At 42.4% G+C, this 18970-nt stretch overlaps 1 protein-coding gene across 4 annotated transcripts in view; it reads right to left on the bottom strand.

Moving 5' to 3' along the window:
* LOC139392011 (PHD finger protein 14-like) overlaps positions 1-14018 on the bottom strand; it is a 139921-nt gene extending 125903 nt beyond the window's left edge. For 3 of the 4 annotated variants that reach the window (XM_071139647.1, XM_071139651.1, XM_071139650.1), the window contains exons 1-5: positions 13941-14015; positions 13004-13120; positions 11700-12026; positions 11180-11610; positions 10393-10540 (exon numbers count right to left, since the gene is read on the bottom strand). In XM_071139647.1, coding sequence (XP_070995748.1) covers positions 10393-10540; positions 11180-11610; positions 11700-12026; positions 13004-13120; position 13941 — 1024 coding nt within the window. In that variant the 5' untranslated portion in view covers positions 13942-14015. Of the gene's footprint in view, positions 1-10392; positions 10541-11179; positions 11611-11699; positions 12027-13003; positions 13121-13940 lie in introns of all 4 variants that reach the window. The other variant, XM_071139649.1, reaches the window with a different exon arrangement.
* Positions 14019-18970: the final 4952 nt, after the last annotated feature.

Raw genomic sequence — 18970 nt, 5'->3', positions numbered from 1 at the left:
CCGGTAGCTAATACTGGCTAACATATTCCATTAGGTTTTACATTTGCTGTGAACATTGTTATAGCTAGTATCTAACAGTTCCAACTTAACAGATTTGTATCTATTCTATCGTGCAATAGTTCTGACTATCAGAGTAGGGGTTGCAGAATCCATTACCAGTTAGTGGATCCTCTTAAAAAGGTGCAAAAGGCTGTGTTACACCTAGGATTGAGAAGACCAGAGAACTGTGCCCTGACAAGCACACAACATGGTGTCAACTTGCTGTTTGCTAGTTTCCCCTCAAACCTCCAGAAAGATTTAGATTTTCTCTTAAACCTTTTGCTCCAGCTTTCTAATGGGGAACATTTGATCATATTATCGAGACCTAAGACTAGAGAAGAGAGAGAAGCCACACGCCACAAGCAAAGCATGTTAATGTAGTATTCTTAATTTTCCAGGGTTGCCAAAACAATTATTTTCGTTGATGCGGTTTCTATGGCTGCTATTACACTGGCCGAACGTGATCCGCACTACCAATGAGGGCAGCAATCAGCCGCTCTGCCTTCCATTGGAGAGATAACACACTGGCTCCTAATTCAGTCAAACAGCCTCCAGGCTCTCTGAGCCATGGGAGAGACTCACAAATCAAAGGCTCAATGTTGTACATACTCTGTATGCTCGTCACTCTGGACCACACTGGGGAATCAGTCCAGTCTGAAGACCCACTGGCGGCAAACATCCAGAAGCCACACCAGACGGCAATGTTTATTCAGTTGTGTGTCTGTTTTTTTTCTTTCTCTCAGTGCGTAGATGTCCTCTATAGGTGCTCTCTGATTGTGTCCATTTGTTCTGCATCACAGGGAATAGACAGGCTAGAGTGGATTGAAAGTGATGTTCGTCAGTGTAGAAAATAGGGGGGGGGGGGGGGGGGGGGGGGGGGTTATATAGTGTACTGTTGTATCCTGCAGGTTTATTTACGACCAGGTAATTGGCTTCAAGCTGAGAGGAAGTCCAAGTCAGAATGACATTAATCAAGTCAGGATTACATAATTCAAGCACTGATTATTTCAATAGGGCAATTAGTACACAGCTGGAGCTTCACCCTGACCTCCAAACCACGATCTCTGCCTCACATTTAACTACAACAAGAAAACAAAAACCATTTCCTTCCGTCTCGATGCTTCCCCCCGCAGTATGTGTGTCAGGACAAGAGGTTAAGTCCCCAGGTGCTCCAATATAGCCCAAGATGTATTTTCTTAAAGAAAATATATTTCTGAAAATACTGCTGGCAACAGTTGTGCTTAATAGTGATTGGTGCCTTTAATCAAAGAAACCGGGTTGTGAACGATCACCACGCTGGTTTTACCGACTTACGGCTGAACCGTCGCCGCAAATCTCCGATGTTCCTTTTGAACCGAGATACAAAGCTGGAAGCACTAAGCCATGGGGTGCTGGCTAATGTGAGCTAAGCTGACCAAAAGTGATGACTACGGGATAGCTTTATAATCCTCCAAGTGAAGATTATCCTTGTCAGAAATGACAAGCTTGGCAGTTAAAGAGGGTATAGGGGGCAGGGGTAGTGTATAGTGTCTACTAAATCAAGATGTACTTTTAACTGTATCAAGATTTAACAGTGAAAGAAAGGTCTATTTGGGTATATGGTGTTAACATATACAGGTGTGAATATGAGTGTGTGTGTGTGTGTGTGTGGTTCTGAATCTCCATCTGTTCTAATATGAAGATGAGGGAGGAAGTGTTGGACTATCTCTCTTCTTCCCAGGATCAAAGGAGAAGTAATGGGCACACCTCATATTGGTGAGAGAGCAATCAGTTATTTTGACAGTGCATAGATGGGTTCCCATTTTCATGTTGGCAGCGATGTCACACTAATCATCTCTGTACGGTTCTCAACACACCCAACATAATGTCCATCTCTGCCTCCTTCTGAGAGTGAGGTGGAGAGAGTACACACAAACACACCTGTCAGAGTAGCGCCATTAAAGGGGAATTCAGTTCATTATTATCTATGCTGCTCCAGTGCTACCTGTTCCATCATTACATCCATCATTACATCCCATTTAGATTTCAAATGCAAATTCATTCAGATGGAAGTGGAACAAATCAATATTCCTCATGTCTATTACGGAATACACAAATATCTCAAGTCCAACAGTCAATATTTTGAGAAAAGTACATAACCGCGGTGTTCTCTTCCTACATGCAGTTCAGTTTTAATCAATTCAATAAAACATTAGGCTAGGTAAAAACAGGTTTGAAATATATACGCTTTTTGTGATTTAACTCATGTGGTTTTACTCACATTTACTCTAATCTATATCTCCAGTTGAATCTATTCATCTCACTCTGTGGCTGCCTATCAAAATATTTATTTTTCTCCCACCGAAAAAATAAAAAACCAGCATGTTCAAGATGGATGCTCTTAGATTAGTTCAATTCAATTTTTTCATGAATGGTAACACTTTCCATTCCAAGATTAAGTGCACCTATTCAAAAGCACTCATATAAGCAGAGCCGGTGTGCAAAATGGGGCATCAGAGACAACACACACAACTCTGATCTCACTGAATAACACCAATTACACATGATGTAATTGATGGTTTTTATGACAGATGTGTGTGAGAGTGTTTTCAGAAGGATGGTTTTCAGATCTTCCTTTAAATCAGCTGCACTGAATTCAAACTCCATAATAAGATGGAGAGTGATCTCTCAAAACATGACTTTATTCTGCTCCTTTTAAAAAACAATGCAATCATTCCTGTGGCCAGTAAACCAGAGTAAATCAGTTACTCGTTATAAGGGTGAGGAAAACCACACGGCTACTACGGATTGATAGCGTTTTCATTTTGCATTTCAATTAGATTTGCTAAACCTGTTTTGAAAGGATGACTGAGACAGAAGGAGAGGGGAAATTAAATAATAAGTATAATTCAATGTTCTCATCTGACAAAGGTCTGATAATGGATTACAAGGCCATTTCTAAAATTAAAACTAACTGTCAATAAGCAGCTTCACAATGCCTTGCCTTTCCTCTGTGGGTGCTGGGGTCCCATTCATTAATTCATTCACCTGTACTTCTCCTCCTCTATGATTTAATTCATTTACTATGCATTTGAGAGTGGTTAGATGCATTTGAGAGTGGTTAGAAAAATATTCTCCAGCGTCATCATAGATAATCAAGTGGCGGGGCTGTTGTCGGGTTCTTTTTTTTATTAAGGCGTGGGCCTTTAAATGCATTTCAGGGGCTTCGGGGGCTGCCCTTGTGGCATTAATGTTTCTGCAGTTAGTTGAAACAGCATGAGGGAAAACATGCTTTTTAACCTTGAGCTGAGCAAGGCCCTTAATTACCCTGGTGTAGAACAGGACAATATGGAGGCCATATGTCTGCTAAGCACGAAGCACTTTATGAACCTCATCTAAAACTGCTATCGCCTTACCAAGGCTGTCTTCAAATGGAACTACTAAGAGGACTGCGTGACAGGTGAACGACAAAAGCAGGTATTGACAAATGACTATGCATAATGGCCTACACTTCATATAAGTTATGAATGGACTAAACTATGCATATGTGCCATAATGCTCAATATAAGGAATGAGGTGCCATTTCAGACAAAGTCATACACTGTGAAGCATACTTACAGTGAAGGAGGATAGAGGGAAACAGTGTAGGATTTGTGCCTATACGATATCTGTAGCGGATTTACAGTACAAAGGCCCCAGGACACTGCCAGAGTGTCAGAGAGAGAGAGAGAGAGGACATTCATCATCTACTGCGGCCTCAGTCAACTGTCTTTCTGCAGTTATTACAGTATGACACACACCAGACCAGTTACATTCACAAATGGTCATTGTAAGGACTAGGGCTGTGGCGGTCACAACATTTAGGGAAACGGTGATTGGCAAGCAAACAACTGTCGGTCTCACGGTAATTGACAGTTGAATACATTCAGCATCTCCTGGCTTCCACACAGCCAACAAACCACTGATGCTGACCTTTGGAACATCTACATTTTAAAAAGTGTAATAAATCCATGTATTATAGCCTATACCTTCACAATAAATCCATTACTTATTTATTTAAACTGTTAAATTAATGTCTGAGTATAATAGAACTGATTTGGTAGGCGAAAACATGAAAAATCCATCCAGAAAGTAGGATTTATTTTTATTTTTTATTTTTCTATCTATTAGTTTTCTATTCAATGCCATTACAGTATGCATTGACTTAGGACTCAAATTGCACTTCCTATGCCTTCCACTAGATGTCAACAGTCTTTAGAAATTATTTCAGGCTTGTATTCTGAAAAATGAGGGAGTAAGACCAGTCTGAATGAGTGGACCCTACAGTGTCCCAGCGCTTTTTCATGCACAATCCCGAGAGCGCACCTTTCTTGTTTACCTTTTATATTGATGACGAGGTTTTTGGATATAGAGAGAGACTTTATCGAACTAAACAAACATGTATTGAGTAAATTAATGTCTTCTGAGAGGAACCATATGAAGATCAAAGGTAAGTGATTAATTTTATCTCTATTTCTGACTTGTGTAACTCTTCTACTCGGCTGGTTACTGTTTGTAATGATTTGTCTGCTGGGCGCTGTTCTCAGATAATCGCATGGTATGCTTTCGCCGTAAAGCCTTTTGAAATCTGACACCGTGGTTGGATTAACAATAAGTTTATTTTTAAACCCATGTATAACACTTATGTTTTCTGAATTTTTATAAATCAGTTTCTGTTTTTGAATTTGGCGCTCTGCAATTTCACTGGATGTTGGTCAGGTGGGACGCTACCGTCTCACGTACCTTAGTGAGGTTAGCAAAGCACACCTGCTAATTCTAATGCATTCCAGGTGACTACATCATGAAGCTGGTTGAGAGAATGCCAAGAGTGTGCAAAGCTGTCATCAAGGCAAAGGGTGGCTAATTTGAAGAATCTCAAATATAAAATATATTTTGATTTGATTAACACTTTTTTGGTTACTACATGATTCCATATGTGTTATTTCATAGTTTTGATGTCTTCACTATTATTCTACAATGTAGAAAATAGTAAAAATAAAGAAAAACCCTTGAATGAGTAGGTGTGTCCAAACTTTTGACTGGTACTGAATGTGTGAAATCTGTTTTGCTTTAGAATATACCATTATCATGCACCTGTATCGAAACAGGGGCAGCAGGAAAAAAATACATGTCATCTATGCACTTAAATAACGAATTGGGGACGCTTTCGCGTGGTTAATTTCCATGCCAGCCTTCTAGAGTGTTTGATTAGATTTGACACATTTGCATTTGATGTCAGAGTGATTAGAGGGACAATAGAGTGCTGAGTACCAGGCAGTTAGCAAGTTTGATAATGCTGCTGGTCATTAGTAGCCTATCAGAGCTTGGAGAAGCCTAATTACAGTGACTAAACGGTCACGTGGAATTTGACTTCCTTCATGACTCATGACCGCCGGTGTGGCGGTAATACGGTCACCGCAACAGCCCTAGTAGGAACTCCTAAAAAAATCTAGCTGTGATTTCTAGGTCTGTGCTTAGTACACTCCACTCACCAGTGTTTAGCCCAAGGATGTAAAACACAATAAAAGTTTGTTTAAACGAGAGAAGAAGAAAAAAAATCTCATACTTTTTAATTAGTTTGAACTGCTAAATGTGATGTCCATTGCAGCGACAACAAAAAAACATCCCTCCCAAACATGTTTTTATTCTACTGAATATGCATTTAAACAAATAAGCCCAAACAGCGGAGCCTAAATGAATTAAGCACATTTGAGAAAATAATTAACTTTACGGTCCAGAACTCGTTAGGGAGTGAAATCAATAGCACAGGGATTTAATTGGTGGTAGAATGAGTACGCGTCCCAAATGGCACCCTATTCCTTATTAGTACACTACTTTTGACCAGAGCCATGTGTAGGGAATAGGGTGCCATTTGGGACGTAACCTGGGCCTATTAATGACAATGTAATGTTCTTTATTAGGGGAGAGCATTTTAACAGCCGTGCTGCTTTAAAATGACACCGGATACCATTACACTGCTGAAATGGTAAAACTGCAAGACGAAAAAGAAAATAAATTGCAAAGGGACATAAAAACAACAAACAAGTGACTGTCTTCGCTACTGAAAAGCTAGAATTAGCATTTAGGCTTCAGTCCAGAAGACATAAAGCAGATTGAGAGAGACAGTGGTGCAGTTAATGATGTCTGTCATCACTCACAACACACACACTAGCCCATTCTAATCAAAAGCAGCTAGTCTGTATAGTACATGGCTGTGATAGAAACAGGCTGTCTGTACGGACAACTGGCTCTCTGGGCCTCTGCTCAGTGTTCACCGGGGCTTTTGATCTCTTCCCCTCGCTACACTGGACATCCTACATTTTCTCCTTTCATTTGTCATCCATCACTCCTTTCCTCTGGTCTGAGAAGGAGAGTGGTTGAACGAGGGAATGTGCAGCGCAACAAAGAGGAGAACAAAAAGTTCTGGAGTCAAGCAGAGAGACGAGAGGAAGTGGTCGGATGACTCACCCGAGCTGCATATCATGACAGCTCATCTCTTCCTTACGATCCCTCTCTTGTTCTCTCGCTTTCTCTCTTTCCTGTTACCATCCCTTGTTCTCCCGCTTCACCCTCCTGTTTTTTTTAAGAGCACTGTTCCTCTACAGCCCAGAGAAAGGAGGATGGAGGACAACCCAGCACCTTTTGACCCCAAAACCCTGAGCTATATGTGAGCTAGTTGGATCCAAAAAGGCTAACAGAACAATCCCATAGAATCTCAAGAGGAACAACTGAACAAGCTAGGTCACAGTTATTCGTTAGTGACAGCAGCAGCAGCAGCCTTCCATTGCTTTAGCATCCGCTCCTCCTCCCACTACAGTTGAAACACCAGTTCACTTTCCTCTCTTCTCCTCAGGGTGGGAGGGGCACTAGGCACAGAATCTGTTTTCAATTTCATGCCAGCACCGTCCCATGCATATGACAGGTTCTGCATTGCTGCGTGGGTAGGTACGCATGTGTGTGTGTCGGTGTGTGTGTGTGTGGGATGTCACCTTTCCAAGCTGCTGCGCATGGCTGCAGGTGAGCAGTTGTGACATGGAGGCAGCTGTTTGGGGCCAACCCTCTCCTGAACCAATCAACCCCCCTCTCCCTCAGGGCGCCTGGCACCATGGCGCAGCTGGCACCCAAGGGTGGGAGGCGGTCGGCGAAGGAGGGCCTTGTGTGTGTGTGTGTCTAAGAAGTGGCTGGCGAGAGAGGGGCAGTGTTCAGTATGGAACAGATGTCTGTTCAGTCGGGGGCGTCCACGACACTCCTACCTGCCTGCCCCTCTCCACCACGGGAGGGGAAAATGCCATGCAGAGGCAAATGAAGGAGAAAGAGAGAGTTCCTCCTTGTTGCTATCTTACTCTTCTACAATCCTCCAACTTGTAAGCATGTCTTATTGTGAATTTTCTACAGTCCTCCCACTCCCCCTTTCCATCCCCCTCCACTTGCTCACTCTCCATATCTCTCTCCTTCCGCTCTTGCATTTGTGTAGTCCCCCCCTCCTTGCAAAATGTGCATCCTCTCGCTTTCTTCGTTGCAACAGAAAGAAAATGAAAGATTGTAATACAAGGCCATTCCCGATTCAATTGATTTTGTAATAGCCGGAGAAAGTCTGGTTGGTAAATGGTAAATTCTTTCCCAACTGTAATTGAGCAAGACATTAGGAATACATGGACAGAATATATATAGGGAGGACAAAAATCATTGGATGCTGTATGTTACTACGAGCAAAAACATTTGTAGCTTGGGCATTTTCGTATGGAGCACAACTTGTTCTGTGGCCCTGTAGTAAAGTAGAACAGGAATATGCATTGTTTGATCAGGCACCTTAATACATTACTACGGTACAGATAATAGGCAAAAAGATTAATACTCCAGCTGTTGATCCTTGATATCAACAACGTAACTTCATTAAAATCTAAACTAGTTGATTTATTTTAAACCTATGAAGTAGCAGGTACAGTAAATGACCAGAAACATTTTACAAGACCAGATAGCCTGAGAAAAGTAACTTATTCCACCTGGCAAAACAACACAACCAAAGAACTGGCCTCAAAGTGCTCCTTCTGCCTGTTCTGCTCTGGTCTCTCCAATCCCTGACCCCACACCACTCAGCATGGTCAACTCTGTTCTGCTCTGGTCTCTCCAATCCCTAACCCCACACCACTCAGCATGGTCAACTCTGTTCTGGTCTCTCCAATCCCTGACTCAGCATGGTCAACTCTGTTCTGGTCTGGTCTCTCCAATCCCTAACCCCACACCACTCAGCATGGTCAACTCTGTTCTGGTCTCTCCAATCCCTGACTCCACACCACTCAGCATGGTCAACTCTGTTCTGCTCTGGTCTATCCAATCCCTAACCCCACGCCACTCAGCATGGTCAACTCTGTTCTGGTCTCTCCAATCCCTGACCCCACACCACTCAGCATGGTCAACTCTGTTCTGCTCTGGTCTCTCCAATCCCTAACCCCACACCACTCAGCATGGTCAACTCTGTTCTGGTCTCTCCAATCCCTGACTCCACACCACTCAGCATGGTCAACTCTGTTCTGCTCTGGTCTCTCCAATCCCTAACTCCACACCACTCAGCATGGTCAACTCTGTTCTGCTCTGGTCTCTCCAATCCCTGACTCCACACCACTCAGCATGGTCAACTCTGTTCTGGTCTCTCCAATCCCTGACCCCACACCACTCAGCATGGTCAACTCTGTTCTGCTCTGGTCTATCCAATCCCTAACCCCATGCCACTCAGCATGGTCAACTCTGTTCTGGTCTCTCCAATCCCTGACCCCACACCACTCAGCATGGTCAATTCTGTTCTGCTCTGGTCTCTCCAATCCCTAACCCCACACCACTCAGCATGGTCAACTCTGTTCTGGTCTCTCCAATCCCTGACCCCACACCACTCAGCATGGTCAACTCTGTTCTGCTCTGGTCTCTCCAATCCCTGACCCCACACTACTCAGCACGGTCAACTCTGTTCTGCTCTGGTCTCTCCAATCCCTGACCCCACACCACTCAGCATGGTCAACTCTGTTCTGGTCTCTCCAATCCCTAACTCCACACCACTCAGCATGGTCAACTCTGTTCTGCTCTGATCTCTCCAATCCCTGACTCAGCATGGTCCCCTCTGTTCTGCTTTGCCTCTTCTCATGGAGATTAGACAGGTCTCAGAGGAACACAATATTAACACAGGGAGGGAGATGTGTGTGTGTGTGTGTGTGTGTGTGTAGAGATAGAGAGGGAAGGAGATAAACATAGAACCAGCTCCTAGTGTCCTACAGTACTTCTGCTCATACACCATTGGTGATTAGGCCTGTGCTCCTCTCCCGTGATTTTTGAGTGGGGTGTGTGCGTACTGTCTCTCCCTAAGAGCATCTGTGTGAGTGTTGCTCGAAGGACTGACTTGCAACACTGCACTTGAAAGACTCTGACTCTCAAGGTTACCCTCTGATTTAGTGCTGCCAATGGCCATGGTGTGTGCGTACGTGCCTACATGTGTGCGTACATTCCGTTTCTAGGGGCTTTAAAAATCAGTAAAACATTTGTAAATAAATAAGAAATAAATAAAGTGGTCGTAATTGAAAATTATAGCTGTCACATTGATCAGTTGTGTGCATGGGCAGCGTTACCAAGCCTGTCCAGAGGAGAAGGCCACATCTAACAGACGATTTAAGGAGCCATTGATTTTGTCTCCAACCAGTCAGAGGGAGACACAATGAGCTAATAATGCTAGATGAAGAAGAAGAGGGTTAGTCTGTTAGTTCCCCAGGCCAGGACTGTATGGGGAAAATGCACTTCTGGTTTGCTGGTTTCCCTGCTTATGTTTAGGTGTTGGGTGGACGGTGAAGGGGTGATTATTTTGTGTTTGCTTCTGGTTGCGGATATATGGAACTTGCAACCAAAACTTCTATAACCCCAGCCTGGCACGCAAACACTGCCTCATCTTTAAATCTCTGCCTTGACAGAAAATGTTTTTCTTCTGACCCAAACCTGAACAGCTACCAATGTAGTCCTAGCCCTTCTAAATGTTTATGATCTGTGCTTACCATAGAATAAGAAAAGGCTACCTCTTCAGGCAAAAACCTGTCTGATTTTGGTTGCTATTTAGTTATGTGTCCACAAACATGAATTGTACTTGAAATAAACCAACCCTTGAAATCCTGCTGTTGATTTGTGGTTGAAATTAGTGTACTTTGACCACTTTTTGCAGTTTCAACCAAAAGTTCAATTGATGCCAACGTCAGTATGTTGAACAGATAAAACAGATGATGTTGAAACAACCCTGGTTCAAAGTATTTTTGCCTGGTGGGAAGTTTATATACAGTAACCTATCTCTCTGGAGCTGCTAACCTTCATGTACGGTCACGCCACAGTTATCACACTGGATGATCTCGTCAGCGTCCTCGCTGTTGTCTCCCAGACACACACAGCAGATCAGGATGTGTTCCATCCTCTGGGCCGCCGCCCTCCACGTCTGGGCACGCTCCAGCAAGGCATCCTGGGTAGACAGGAAGTGGGAGACACAGTAAAGTTTCAGTAAAACTATTATAAATGCACCCGTATACACTACATTCTGTTGAGCTGTTGTACACATTCTATTTTTAACTAGGTTAAATGTATCCCCCCCCAAAAAAGTATTTTTATCTCCGTGTTTGAATGTAACACACGGTTACATGTGAATCTAATATGCTTGTATGCACCGGACCCCAAAAATAAAGTTCCTGACCTCTGCAAACAAAGTTCATCCAAGTTGTAAGTCTAAAACCTCTCACAATCCCCCCTTTCCTCTGGTCACAGATCATTACTGATAGATAGTAGTAGGCTAAATCTCATTCACACTGATGGACTCCAAGCTATGTCGATTAGCTTAACACAGAGCTGTAGCTCTCTAGCAGTCTCTGTGGTTCTCTCACTCTGATACCATCCAATCTCCTCATTGGATTATATAACTCTGTGGCACAAAGCAACATAGCGCTGGGCTGGCTAACACACCTGATTCAATGAAGGATTTAGAGAGTTATGCAAACTTATCTAACAACTTTCACGACTACATGATACGCCTAAATGCTGAGGGCCTGAGGCAGTTTGCTAACAACAAACCGTGATACTGAGGACAAGGACATGACGTTGTATTTACCTCATTGCTCTTTCCATGTGACATGCTGTCGTTGGTCAGCTCCTCGTCAAACACACTGCTGCTCTTCACTTTCCTATTGGGTTTCTTCACCTCTTTATCACTGTCGCTACTGCTCCCTTCTTCATTATCATCTTCATCACCACCATCGTCATCCTCGTTGTCGTCGTCATCATCACTACCACTCCCTCCGTCGTGATCCTCCTCGTCCTCCTCTCCCTCGCTCCCTCCTTTCTGGGCAGCCGCAGTCTTGCCCTTCTTCTTGCCTGAGGCGGGCCTCCAGTCATTGTCGTCTTCGCTGTCGTAGTCGTCCATCTCGTTGAGCTCGTCCATGGTGGTGAAGTCCAGCATGGGTCGGTTCCGACGCAGGTTCCACTTCTTGGGCTCCTGTGTGGCGGCCGTTGTTGAGCCTCCGTCCTGCGCATTACCACTACCTGGATCAAAGTTCAAGGGGTTTTATTGGTCACGTTTACAAAAACATTTCAAAACATGAATATAAAACAAACATTTTAAAACAGCCTACCTGTGCCACTCCCACTTCCTCCGCTCCCAGCCTCTGTGTCCGAGGCCTTCTCCTCTCTCCTCCGTCGGCCCCTGGGCACCCCTGATGGAGCAGGGTCTTTAGTGGTGGTGGTGCCAGTGTCATAGGACAGCTGCTGTTCCTTGGTCTTCTCCTCTTCCTCAGTGGGGGTGTCGTCACCTGTCAGCTCCTTGGTCTGTTCTTCATCGATGCCGTCCGTTGCAGAGCCGATGTTGTCCGAGCCGCTGTCATTGTCAGAGTCCTCAGCAGCGCTCTCCTCCTTGGACCCCTCCTCCTCCTCATCACTCCCAATGGCACTACCCTCTGACCCTAGAGCAGGGGAGAGGAGGACAGAAGGCATTATCAACATGGAGTATGAATCAAAGAATGTCTGCTATCATAATCTCTCTCTTTTGATGTTATTTTCTTGTATTGAGACACTTAAAGATAAACATGACCTGAAGGACTGTTATGATCAAATCATGTTGATAAGCGATAACAGCGAAGTTGAATTCAGCTCTCTAATCTGCAATGCAGATCAACAAGAGCTGTTGGATTTCAAGGCCTCAGATGACAGGTCGAGTGATCAAAACCACAGAGCCCAGGGGGTTCACAGTCATTGTAAAATGTAAATAAGAATTTGTTCTCAACGGACTTGCCTAGTTAAATAAAGGTTAAATAAAACAATTAACAGTACTGTAGAATCTCATTATCAGCTGTTGGCCACAGTGTGTGTGTGCGTTTCAGATATGATGGAGAGAGACCTCAGGGCCGACCAGAGCGATAAATCCAGCCCAGGCAGACAGTGGCAGGTCGAGATCGCCTCAGTGGCCACAGCCTGTCTCTAGATCATGCAGGGAGTCAGTGAGAAACGCACTGCTCTACAAGGTTGCTACCAGACACAGACAAGCAGGGTGATGAGGTCTTCATCTATACTTCAGGACGCCTGCACCTCACAGTGGGGCGGCACTGGCAGACACACCGGACAGAGAATCTTGATGGAGAAAATATCACAGCTGCACATTGAAGTGTCATTCAAAGCTATTCAAGCCACAGCTAAATAGAGCATTCATGACTATGAGTAGCTTAGTCTACAATAGAAACCACTGACTTGCTTTTGGGGACATTTCAAATTGGTTTGAAGATAGGCCTAATTCCGAGTTCCACCTTTCTCCTCTCCAGATCTATCTGAGCTGACAGATGATGTGAATGGCAACATAACAGGAAATAACTGTATATGTGGTGGAAGAAAATGTGTAATTTATAAGGGGAGTGGATGGAAGAGGACCCTCACTGCAGTTGGTTACCTGAGGCATCTGCGTCTCCCACTTTGAAATCGCTGTCATCTGAGCTGTCATAATCTAAAGCGTCCAGCAGAGAGGCAGCCAGAGGCTTCACCTGCCTGCGCTTTGACCCACGGTCCACTGGGGAGAGAGGAGGAGGAGAAGAGTGGAGAGGAGAGGGGATTCAGTGCCATGGAAGAAAAGCACCCCCACCATTATAATTCAAAGCTTGGCCTGGGTCGTCATTTAATGTACTGAACTTTGCAAACAAATTCAAATCATGATTACAAATAGCTCAAAACAATCAAAATAAATAAATCATTTTATTCTGCTGAAAATGTTCAGCTGCCTTGCTTTGTTGTTATTTTGGAATGATCAAAATACATATTACAGTATTTGCCATGGTCTGGGGATCAGACAATAAGGCATATGCAAGCACCGGTATTGTGGTGTTGGTAATCATAGCAACGCACATCTGTCTGTGGTAACTTTGTTGAGACAAGAGTGCATATTGTTATGCAGTGCATGTAAAACACAGCTAGCTGGTCCTGCAGGGATCTAGCTAGAGAAGCTAGCTTTCTCCATTCAATTATTAAGGAGGTAATGCTGGCTAGCTAGATAGCTAGCTAACTAACTAAATGGCAAATTATCTAGCTAGCCTGTTAGCTACTAGCTAGCTAAAGCTATCTTACAGAACACATGTTTTGACAGATAATCCAAAAACATAGCTACAACTGTTACAATGTAGTTAGCTAGCTAATTAGATAACGTTATTGATTATTAGCTGGCTAGATAGCTACGTTAGTAAGACAAACAGCCGTCAACTGTGAGGCTAGCTAGCAATGACTCGAACGGACCGTAGGTATGTTATTCCATTCTCTTCGGAAAATGTTTTTTTTTCTGCATAAAATCATGCTACTTTCTTCTGTCAAATGTGCATTATATTGAAAATAACACTCACTTTATCCGTTTTCTCGTTTTTACTTGATTGAACAATGGCACAAAGAACGCCTCCTCAAAACATGTTTCTGCGCACAACGTTTGCTACAAGAAGTGGTGACGTTCAGCACAAAGGGATGTTGTAACCCTGGTAACCGCATAAGTGTCTTTGATGATGAAGAAGGTTAATGTAAATTCTCGAGGATGGAGTATGTCGAGATAACACAAATAAGAGGCTTTTTTTAAATTACATTTGACACAGATACGGATATAAGACCAGGAACCTCAATAGTCTATACAGATATATGTTTAACATTGTAGGCAGTATTTTCTTTGATAGGAGGAAATACACCTCAGAGTCCCAGTGATGTCATGGTAAGCCAAAGTGCTGAGTCCTGTCAGCATTTTACATTGGCGCCATAATTCTGTCTGACACATCTACAGATGTAGGATCTTAATTTGATCCAGGTTGCTACAGCATGAAGATAATCCTGCAGCAACAGGACATTATTATGTGGATTATATTCCATGGACATTTTTGTAGGGGTTGATACATTTTTCGTAAGGGACAATCAAGTCTGAAATGTGAAAGTGGAAATAACAAACTTCATATCCTTTTTAAACCTCAAATATACTACAAGTTTAAGTTCTCCTGCAACAGTGTGATCAAATGAATATCCTACATTTGTAGATTTGGAATGATTAGGTCAAAACCAGATCTGATAGAACAAAAATACCTCAAAATCTTTATCTGGGTTGAGCAGAATGTTGTGGGAGAATAATACTACAACTCTCATGTCCCCTCATCTTCATTATCCTTATGAACTTACATTGATATGAACTTCTGAATTATTATTTTCCGAGTTGATGGTGAGTAGGTAGAAAAACACCTCTGAGAAAGTCTTCCTGAAAGTACCAGATGATTTTCCTTTTTTGATTTACCCTATACGACTGTGCTGGTGATGGTGAGTTAGATGCAGATTACGTTGGATTTGATATTCACTTTAATTGCCTTTGGCAATCCACTCAAAGAGCAGATCCTGAGAGTTCTGACGATACCATAGTTACTGGCCTTCCGTGCTTGCACAACCTGTCTCCATCACAGGGAGATGTGAGAGTCAATCGGGTCAGCTGGTATTGCCTTATCTCTCACTCTTTCATTCTTTCCACATGAGTGTCTCTCTTACTGTCAACTGATGTGGGATATTGAATGATAAATCACTTGAGATGTAGGCCTATCACATAATTTCACAGACTACCAGTAGGCTAGTTCTGCTTTCCTATATGGCACCCTATTCCCTATATACTGCACTACATTTGACCAGAGCACAGGGTGCCATTTCAGACACAGCCTACGTCTATATTGAAAGATAATGATGTTATGCATGTTGAGTTGAGTGATTAATATCAAATATACATTACATTTAAAAGGTTTTTCCTGCCTGCGGGTGGTGAGCTGTTTAATTCTAAAAAACAACATTTATAGCAACAGTTATTTTCATTTCTATTAAAACATGACATTTTTGACAGGTTATCACAACCACACACACTGTAATAGCTACATTCATTTTAAATCCCATATAATTTAACTCTATGTCAGAAATCCAAATAGCAACAACATCAGATCAATTCATGTCCTATTTCAACCTGAGACATATTCTCGAAAAAGTTGTCTGAAAAGCAAACACAGGCAAAGAATTGTTGTTTTGTCATGTTTGCAGATGGACGTTTGTTTCTATTGTCCTCCTTTGACTTTGGCAGTTTAGCAAACAGGAGACGATTAAAATAAATGAGCCTAGATTGATCCTGATACACGCAAGGGGAAGACTGATGGGGGAGGCAAGCGGAAGGGATGATTACAACTGTCCTTGCCCGCCGATGACTAATGGCACTGTATCTTGCCTCGAAAGCCCTAGTTTTTTAAATCTATTGTCTGGCATCAAAACACTTCTGGGATATCATCATAGCCATCAGCGTCAACATCATCATTGACATAAACATTGTCACTTTTCTGTTTTGTTTCATTTACACATCAGAAGTGTATTTGTTGACTGAAAGAGAAGTGAAAAGGATTCACACTAAACTAGTCAAGGTCAATACAGTATGATTGATAATACAGACATACCTTGACCTCGAAACAGAACATAAAGATTGTGAGTCATTAAACAGCAGAGTCATCATAGAAGCCATTTTGGCCTATTTATGTAGTTATTGTGTTGTGAAGTCTATAGCTTGTCTGTCTCTGTATGTCATTGGTCACTGGTCCCATGACTATAGGCACACAGGTGACCAGAAATGCACATTGAGGGTCAGTGCTACCCATTTTAATAATCAGTGGCAAATACGGTAGGTCTAATTAAATCAGCCTGTACAGTATGTAACGTGCTTACTTTTTTTAAACCTTTTTGAAATGTGATTTTTATGAACACTGGAACTAGTTATATAGGGCTCTGTATTATTGAACAATTGTTGAAAAAAATAAGCCTACACTAGTGTGCTGTATGACAACATGCAAAGGTAGCCAACCTGTTTTCTGGAAAGTTACCCTCCTGCAGGATTCTGTTCCAACCGTAACTAGGCCTAATATCATACCAGATTCTATTAATTGGTTGCTTATCAGGACCTGTATACAGCGCATTCAGAAAGTATTCAGACCCCTTCCTTTTTCCATAATTTTGTTACGTTAAAGCCTTATTCTAAAATTGATTTAAAAAAATAATAATAGACTCGAATCTGAGCTCAGGTGCATCCTGTTTCCATTGATCATCCTTGAGATGTTTCTACAACTTGATTGGAGTCAACCTGTGGTAAATTCAATTAATTGGACATGATTTGGAAAGGCACACACCTGTCTATAGAAGGTTCCACAGTTGACAGTGCATGTCAGAGCAAAAACCAAGCCATGAGGTCAAAGGAATTGTCAGGAGACCCCCGATACAGGATTGTGTCAAGGGACAGATCTGGGGAAGGGTACCAAAACATGTCTGCAGCATTGAAGGTCCCCAAGAACACAGTGGTCTCCATCATTCTTAAATGGAAGAAGTTTTGAACCACCAAGACTCTTCCAAACTTCCAAGTTGTCAAATGACGAATACCAAACATGTTTTTGCATGGATTCCGCGAGTGCTAGCTGGCTGTACTACAGACACCTGTCGCCGTCGTGGGAAAGACTCATTGTTATCTTTTCGTAAAACAACTGGTTGCAGTAAAGAGCCAACCTGGATACTAAGGAGATCCTGAGGGAAATCGACGAGTACCAACAGCTTTATGCTATGGAGGAACAACATACTTCATCATAGAAAGATCCGACTACCTCACAAAACAACTTTAAACCCAACAAAAAAAAGAAAAACAGATTCATCTACAGACATGGATGATTTACTTACCATTGAATTAGAGGCTAGTGCTCTGGCTGGAATCCATGCAACACTGGAAAAGTTGTGTGAGGCAGTAGCAGGGCTGAGGGGGAGTTTAGTCAGAGTGAAATTCTCACACTCCAAGGAGAGAACAAGGCACTCACAGCCAAGGTAAAAATCCACGAATCCAACATGGATTGTCTACTCAGGGAAAACAGGGTGATGAAGGAGTCGCTACTAGACATACAAAGTCGTAGCATGCATGACATTTTTTTTTCAGGGATTTTTGAGGACGCATCCAATAATCCAGAGGGCGCGATCAGAGAATTCATGCAATCTGCCTTGAAACTTCCTATAGAGACTGTAAACAAGGTGGCTTTCCACCGAGTACACAGACTTGGAGCTCGGAGCTACAAGAATAAGGGTCCCCGACTAAATCATCGCAAAATTTGAACACTACCAACTAAAGGAGCTGATAAAAAGAGAAGGGAGCTTAAAGGGACCAAATTCGATCTCAATTACCAATTTCCAAGGGAGATAAATGAACGTCGTAAGAGAGTGTAGCCAGTACAGAGGCAACAGAGGGAGAAGGGTAAGCGTGCCTTTCTCATTGTGGACAAACTCTTCATAGATGGACAGCTATTCCGAGACAGCTCCATAACACCATGGCTGTACTAAATTCTACAGGGACTTCAGGTTACGAAAAAAAGAAAGTATGGGAATTGTAAAAATATCTGAACACTATGAAGTGGATATGAACACACACATACAATTACATGCTCGGTTACACATACGGACTTATACATACACCCACACTTGATCTCACTCTCTTCTCTAACTATCTCTTTCTCTCTTTTCTCTTCTCTTCTCACTCTCTCTCTGTTGTCGAGAACTGCTTTATAATTTACTACGTTTCTTGTTTCTCTATCTTTTTTATGTATTTGTCTACAAGTTTATATATGTTTACAACAAGCAAGGGGAAGATATCAGAATAGAGGCATTGGGGAATATTAACATATGGTACGGAATACATTTGTACTGTAGTGAAGCCGTCTCTATAGTAATGCAAGGTCTCTTTCATGATCATGTGAAACGTCAATTGCTATGGAAATGCTGGGATGTGCTTTTCAATGATGTTAAAGGTAATTATGATGCAACTATGATGGTGATACGATATGGATTACAATTATCATCATGAATATTAAGGCTATATGCAATACATGTTATTTTTTTATATATATTTTTTATATTTAAACTTGATTTAAACAGGTAGGCAAGTTGAGAACAAGTTCTCATTTACAACTGCGACCTGGCCAAGATACAGCAAAGCAGTTCGACACATACAACAATACAGAGTTACACATGGAATAAACAAACATACAGTCAATAATACAGTAGAAAAAGTCTATATACAGTGTGTGCAAATGAGGTAGGATAAGGGAGGGAAGGCAATAAATAGGCCATGGTGGCAAAGTAATTACAATATAGCAATTAAACACGGGAATGGTAGATGTGCAGAAGATGAATGTGCAAGTAGAGATACTGGGGTGTAAAGGAGCAAGATAAATAAATACATACAGTATGGGGATGAGGTAGTTGGATGGGCTATTTACAGATGGGCTATGTACAGGTGCAGTGATTTGTGAGCTGCTCTGACAGCTGGTGCTTAAAGATAGTGAGGGAGAAATGAGTCTCC

This window comes from Oncorhynchus clarkii, chromosome 32, assembly GCF_045791955.1.
Source record: "Oncorhynchus clarkii lewisi isolate Uvic-CL-2024 chromosome 32, UVic_Ocla_1.0, whole genome shotgun sequence".
Lineage (NCBI taxonomy): Eukaryota > Metazoa > Chordata > Actinopteri > Salmoniformes > Salmonidae > Oncorhynchus > Oncorhynchus clarkii.
The sequence above is the reverse complement of the archived record's forward strand: the minus strand, read 5'-3'. Positions and strand labels throughout refer to the sequence as shown.